Source organism: Entamoeba dispar, genomic scaffold (genome assembly GCF_000209125.1).
Source record: "Entamoeba dispar SAW760 scf_1105229462937 genomic scaffold, whole genome shotgun sequence".
NCBI lineage: Eukaryota > Evosea > Mastigamoebida > Endamoebidae > Entamoeba > Entamoeba dispar.
The window spans coordinates 11,502-17,745 of record NW_001855442.1 but is presented as its reverse complement, the minus strand read 5'-3'; the positions used below and the strand labels follow the sequence as shown (position 1 = coordinate 17,745).

The 6,244-nt window shown below is 22.6% G+C and overlaps 4 protein-coding genes across 4 annotated transcripts, besides 15 other annotated features; all 4 read right to left on the bottom strand.

Annotated features, from left to right (window-relative positions):
• Positions 1 to 9: 9 nt before the first annotated feature.
• Positions 10 to 333, bottom strand: EDI_084480 (uncharacterized protein; the record flags this gene model as incomplete). Its single annotated transcript, XM_001740437.1, has 1 exon — positions 10 to 333. One exon carries the CDS (start codon positions 331 to 333, stop codon positions 10 to 12), a length of 324 nt encoding a protein of 107 aa, XP_001740489.1.
• Positions 334 to 336: 3 nt separating this feature from the next.
• Positions 337 to 381: a sequence feature (AT_rich).
• Positions 382 to 412: 31 nt separating this feature from the next.
• Positions 413 to 464: a microsatellite.
• A 7-nt stretch (positions 465 to 471) lies between these two features.
• Positions 472 to 538: a sequence feature (AT_rich).
• Positions 526 to 3,468, bottom strand: EDI_084470 (uncharacterized protein; the record flags this gene model as incomplete). Its single annotated transcript, XM_001740436.1, has 1 exon — positions 526 to 3,468. The coding sequence occupies one exon, from the start codon at positions 3,466 to 3,468 to the stop codon at positions 526 to 528; it is 2,943 nt and encodes a 980-aa protein (XP_001740488.1).
• Positions 3,189 to 3,223: a sequence feature (AT_rich).
• Positions 3,375 to 3,440: a sequence feature (AT_rich).
• Positions 3,469 to 3,692: 224 nt separating the features above from the next.
• Positions 3,693 to 3,798: a sequence feature (AT_rich).
• EDI_084460 (uncharacterized protein) lies at positions 3,762 to 4,589 on the bottom strand (the record flags this gene model as incomplete). The annotated part of the gene is made up of 1 exon (XM_001740435.1): positions 3,762 to 4,589. One exon carries the CDS (start codon positions 4,587 to 4,589, stop codon positions 3,762 to 3,764), a length of 828 nt encoding a protein of 275 aa, XP_001740487.1.
• Positions 4,045 to 4,068: a sequence feature (AT_rich).
• Positions 4,424 to 4,450: a sequence feature (AT_rich).
• A 178-nt stretch (positions 4,590 to 4,767) lies between the features above and the next one.
• Positions 4,768 to 4,822: a sequence feature (AT_rich).
• A 100-nt stretch (positions 4,823 to 4,922) lies between these two features.
• Positions 4,923 to 5,007: a microsatellite.
• On the bottom strand, positions 4,963 to 5,367 carry EDI_084450 (uncharacterized protein; the record flags this gene model as incomplete). Its single annotated transcript, XM_001740434.1, has 1 exon — positions 4,963 to 5,367. The coding sequence occupies one exon, from the start codon at positions 5,365 to 5,367 to the stop codon at positions 4,963 to 4,965; it is 405 nt and encodes a 134-aa protein (XP_001740486.1).
• Positions 5,368 to 5,395: 28 nt separating this feature from the next.
• Positions 5,396 to 5,510: a microsatellite.
• A 377-nt stretch (positions 5,511 to 5,887) lies between these two features.
• Positions 5,888 to 5,946: a sequence feature (AT_rich).
• A 21-nt stretch (positions 5,947 to 5,967) lies between these two features.
• Positions 5,968 to 6,004: a sequence feature (AT_rich).
• A 37-nt stretch (positions 6,005 to 6,041) lies between these two features.
• Positions 6,042 to 6,067: a sequence feature (AT_rich).
• A 21-nt stretch (positions 6,068 to 6,088) lies between these two features.
• Positions 6,089 to 6,125: a sequence feature (AT_rich).
• Positions 6,126 to 6,244: the final 119 nt, after the last annotated feature.

Genomic DNA, 6,244 nt, shown 5'->3' with positions numbered 1-6,244 from the left:
TACTTTATATTAATTGATTTTATATAATAACAAACTTACTTCTTCACATTCTCCATCCTTAATTGCATAATCATCTTCACATTGAGTACATACACCCATTGAACATAAAGCACAATGAGAACCACATTTATTACAATTAAAATTACCTGATTTATCTTTTCTTAGTTCATATCCAAATTCACATCTTTGGCATGAATCAGCATCAAAACATGAACTACAATGACTTGAACAATACTGACACTCCCCAGTAATAGACACGTATTGATTGTCTAAACATGAAACAGCATAGGTTAAAGAAATAAATAATATAATACAAATAAATACCTTCATCATGAGATAAATTTTTAGTATTAATTTATTTAAGTTTTAATCAAATAAAAAGATATACAACTTCTTTATTAAAAGAGTAGAATTCTTTTTTTCTTTCTTTTCTTTCTACTTTCTTCTTTTTTTTTATATTTTTTATTAAACTATAAAATAAAAAATTTTAATTATAATTTATAATAAATAAAAATGATAAGAATTTTATTTTTTAATTCCCTTAACATTATCTAATATTTTCTTAATTCTTTCTTTATCTTTATGTTCTAAAATCCATCCTTCTATTACAAAGACTTCAACTTTCTTTTGTAATTTGCCAAATCTTATTGGACTTTTTAATCTGATATCAATATTATTTCCTTCAAATCCAAATGAATCTATTAATTGATATGGTATTTTCCATTTGGATTTAGTTAATTCTCCAACTTCTTTTTCTACACCAATCATTGATTCTAATGTAAAAATAATTCCTTTAATTTTATTATCAGCAATTTGTTTAATCCAATCATAAAACTTTAGTTCTTTAAAAGCACCACCGTCTGCTTCCATTAACATAGACCATCCTTGTGATTGAAGGTAATCAAAACAAATTATTTGTTCTGGACAATACCTTGGTGGTCTAATTCGCTCTTTCGCAATTTGTCCAAATGATATTCCTGTTAATCCGTCATTAACACTTTTAAAAAATCCTACAATTCCATCTAATGGTTTTACAACTATTCCTGCAGCACCAACTAATGCACCACCAATAAACCCTGCTGGTGCCAATTGTTTCTTTTGTGTTCCAGCAAGATCAGTCAGTCCAACAGAAGTTTTCCAAACACCTTTAACACCACGAGCAACAGAACTTACAAGATTTTTTGTACCATCTTTTAAAGAATATTCAAAAGTGGATTGCTGTGCTTTTACTAAACTACTAGGAACATCTTTTATAGTACTCTTATCAACTCTTCTTAAAAAGATATTAAGTTCTTCTTCGGTTTGTTTATCAATTCCATTCATAGAATTTATTTCAAAACGTTCTTGAGTAAAATCAATTGACTTTGGTTTTTTATTGACTATAGTTCTAAGTCCAAATAATTTACCAACAACAATCCATTTTAAATTACCTAAGTCTTCAAGTACTTTTTCTTTAATTTGATTTACTAATGCTGTTGTTGTAAAACGTTTATTAGAAATAATATGTTTATTAAATCTAATAGGAATTCTATCGATATCCATTTCATGTGCTTGATATAGTAGTCGTAAAATTGTTGAATGTTTTGAAGGTTTTTTTGTTGTTTTTCCAATAGAAATATTAATATCAATTGTATTAATAATAGTGTCTTTAATAATTAATCTTAAAGGGTCATTGTCATCAATTTTAGAGTTGTTTATAGGTATTAAGAAAGGAGGATACTCTTCTAAAGTTTCAAGAATATGTTGTAAAATATCTGGTTCAATAAGAATTTCTAATGGTTGAATTGTAAAACTTGCTTTTGAAATACAACGTAATTGAAGGATATTACCTTTTGTTGGAGTAATTAATAATAATCCGATATGGAAAAATGATTTATTTGGATCATAAATCCAATCAAGTGGTCTTGGAGAAATAATAACTGGATTTTTTAATAAATCTAATGACTGAAAGTCTAGTTGAATATAGTCAAATTGCATTTCTAAACCAAGATGTCTATCTGTTCTAATAATTTCTAATAAAATTGATTTAATATTTAACGATAATTCTTCTTTTGCATTTTTTCTAAATAACGAAATTCCAAATGAAGGCAAACTTACTCCAACACTCCATTTAACTTGTTCTTCTTTTCTTTTATTTTTATCAATTGTGATAATACTAAGGTTTCCTTCTATTTCTATTGAAATAAAATTTGAATGAATTGAATATTCTTTTTCAATATCAAGAGGGTCAATAACAAAACCATTGATCAACAGTTTTCTTTCTTTAATTGGATTATTCCATGCAAATGGTAAAGAGTGATAGGGTAATAATTTTATTTTCATATTACAGTCATATTGACTAATAACAAAAGACTCATTTGTTTTATTATCTAATCTTAAAAAAACTTCTTTACATCCATAAATATTTGTATAAAAACTTCCTTTATTATTTTCTGTTTGAATTGTAAATATTCTGTATGATTCAAATGTTTTCATAAGTATTTGATATTCGTTTGTTTCATTTACTTTTATTGGAACACCGTAATAATCAACCATACCAATAGTTATTATATTTGAATGAACAGGAGCAGACTCATTTGGTGCTAAAGTAATAATTTTGTTTTCATATTTCAATTTAAATGTTTTAGTTGTTGAATTTGTAATTATAAATTGAGGTTTAATACTTATTTTTAATGAAGAACTTAATTCATTCATAATTTTAAATAGAGTAATTTTAGCAATAAGTTCTTGATGGTCTATGGTAAGGTATTTAGTTTCTCCAAGACTTAAAGGAATAGGATCTTTATATGGTTCATTAATAGTTCGTTGAATTAATTCTAATGAATTAGTATTTTGGTTAAAAGGAGCATATAAATAATATCCTTTAGTGGAATTAATTGTTCCAAAGTCATTAACGACAAGAGGTAAAAGAGTTGAATTTTTAATATAAAAAGGACAATCGAATATTATAGTATGATCTTTAGCTGATTGTTTAAAATGATACTTTCCAATAATAAGTGAAGGTAATTCTTTTGTTGAAGAGCAATAAGAATTTATTGAAGATTGAACATTTTTATCATCAAAAATAAAACCATTTAATTGGTCAATTACCATAACAGAATAATAAATTGTGTCATTATAATCAATATCATTAAAACTACCAGATGAGAAAGGTTGTATAGTAATACAAGAATATTTTTGGTTTATAGAATTATTTAAATTTGAATGATTTAATAAATTTAAAGAAGAAGAAGGGATATTACTATTATTATTTAATTGTTGAAATATATGAGGATTTGAAAGAAAAGTATTTTGATGAACAATAAATATAGATAATGTTAAAGGTAATTTATTAATAAAAGTGAATGGTGGTAAAATTTGAATAGTGATTGGAGTAATAAATTTATTTTCTGATTTTAATTTTTCTGAATATTTATAGTTTAATACAAAATATTTATTTTCAATAACAAAAGGAGTAATTGAATTCATTATGAAGAGTTCATTATCTTCATTATTTATTAAAGAATATTCAAAATTAAAGTTTTGAATTACTTTTTCATTTTCTGGTAGAGAAATTGAAAATGAAAAAGGTTTAGTACCAATTATTGGAGTAAATGAAAGATGAGAATGAGTAGAGAGAAGAGAATTATTATTTACAATTATTTTTAAAGGAATTTGAGTTTTATTTTTAAATATAACAATCGAAGAAATACATATTATTTGAATAAATTTAATAGAATAAAATTTAATAGTAATATATCCATAAGTATTTCCATATTGTTTTAAATTATAAATGTATTTATTATTTCTATTTTTAATGAAGTAAAAATACTAATTGGATCAAATGTTCCAATTAAAATAGTTAAATTTCTTTCATTAATAAGAGGAATTTCTAATGACTTATCTTTTTCAATAATGAAAGATTCATTTTCAGTTTTAAGAATTAGTTGTTCACCAACTCTATTAATAATTTTTGATATTCCTTTATTTTTATAATATTCTGTGTCAATAGTTTTTAACCAATGTTCAAATAATTGATTTAAAGTTAATATAAATTCTGGTGTGATATTTAAAATTAAAAAATTATTTGGACTAATGTTAATTTTAAAATGTGGTATTAAACAATTTCCAGTTATATTAAATGGTTCAACCAATGGCTCAACTGTCCATTTTTTCTTTGAAATATTAGTGTATTTAATTTCTGTTTGAGTTATATTAAAAAATAATTCTTTTTCATTTAATTCAATAGAAAATGATTCAGTATTTAATATTAATGATCTACAACTTTCAATAATTTTCCCTTCTTGAGAAATAAATTCACTTGATAAAACAAATTCTAATTTACTGATATTAAAACTAATTATTAAATTTGGAAAAATAAATCTTTCATTTTGTTTCAATGATGTTTTAATTTTTTTATCTTTTAATTCTAATCCTTCTTGACTTAATTTTAATTTATTTAAATTATTTTCTTCTTCAGGAGCAATTAAAATACTTTGAACACTTTCTTGAAATTCTTTAATAAGTTTAATTGTAGTATCAAGATCTCTATTAGAAAATTCAATATTAACACGGTCTAACGAAAAACCAACATTAGGAATTGTTAACATTCTTAATGAAGAACTAAATGAATTAATGGTTGCAATATGAATAATATCTTCTCTTTTAATAAATTTACTAAAAATACAAAAATCGTTACTAAACAATGATATTAAATCTATTAGTCCATTTTTTAATACAATATTCCCTTCTAATGAACCACTTAAAGTTAAAGTATTTCCTTCATTGTTTTTAAATATTAATTTACTTTTAACAAGATTAAATAAAATATTAACTATTAAATCTTCTTTATTTCTTTCTTTATTTTCATTTCTTTGTAGTACTAATTTATTAAAAGAGTTTTCTTTTCTTTCATTCAATTTGTTATTTATTGAAATTGTTAAATCATTATTATTATTATATATATATATATTATTATTATTATTATATATTATTATTATTATTATTATTGTTATTGTTATTATTATTCTTTTCTTCATTTCTTGATATTATTTGAGTTAATTGCTTAATAACATCTTTCAATGAATCAAGTAATCGTTTAATAAATTCAGGTGCAAGTAATAGTGTTGGCGTGATACAATCTATTTTACAGGTTGAATCTTTTCTATAATTATATTGAATTTGTAAACACTCTTCTTTTCCATCACATCCAAAAACTTCTTCTTTCTTTTCAATATCAATTATTCCTAAATTTTCAATCCCAATTTGTATAAATTGTTTTGTTGTATCAATACTTCCTTTAAATGTTTTGGCTTGGAACTTAGCCTTTGAAATTGTTAGGTTAACTCCTTCTGCTTTTATGCTAAATCGAATTCTTGTTTTCTTCATTTGTCTATTTCTTCAAGAAGTTCTTAGTTCTTATTCTTCTTTTATTATTTAGTTCATTAACTTAATTCATTTATTTTGTATTTTATTTGATTTTATGTTATATATGTCAAAATTTACTATTTTTTATTCATTAAATGTTATTTATGACATTAATAGATTTATTAATGTTACTTAAAAGAGTAAATGAAATAAGTATTAACGATGTATGTCGTATCTTATTTGATTTAGCCAATTATTTCTTTCAACAACTAAAATCCATTTGTGAATAAAGGTGACACCTTTTCTTGTTTTATTTAAACGGTTTTAGAACTTCATTACTTTAAAGAATCATTTAAGATATAAGACATAAAAGAACATGAATAGATCTTACCTATTCTTTTATTCTAATTTCTATTCACAAAGTATTCAATTTTGAAAATTATAATAGTGATTAAATTAATATTTGATAACTCATAATATTCAAGTTATTTATTCAATGGTGTCAAGGTAGTGGTATTAATTTTTTAAATGAAGAAACGACAATAATTAAGTAATTATAAATAAACAATTTCATTGTTTGATATAAAAATAATTAAATTTCATATAGCAAGAATCTTGTACTAAAAATAATTTAACAACAATAATAAATTATTAAAAACAGAAGGATCATTTATAATATCATCTTTTGACTAATGTATTTAAATAATATTTATTAAATTTACGAACTACATAGTTAGTATACTAATAATAAAATAACATAAAAGATTTAATAAAATATTGATTGGTAAGGCTAGAATAATGTTGGTATAAAGCTTTTTATAAAAGAACAAGTAAGAGGTTTCTGGTTGTAAATCAATATTTGTTTCTCAATATCACTAAATAACATTGAAACAATATT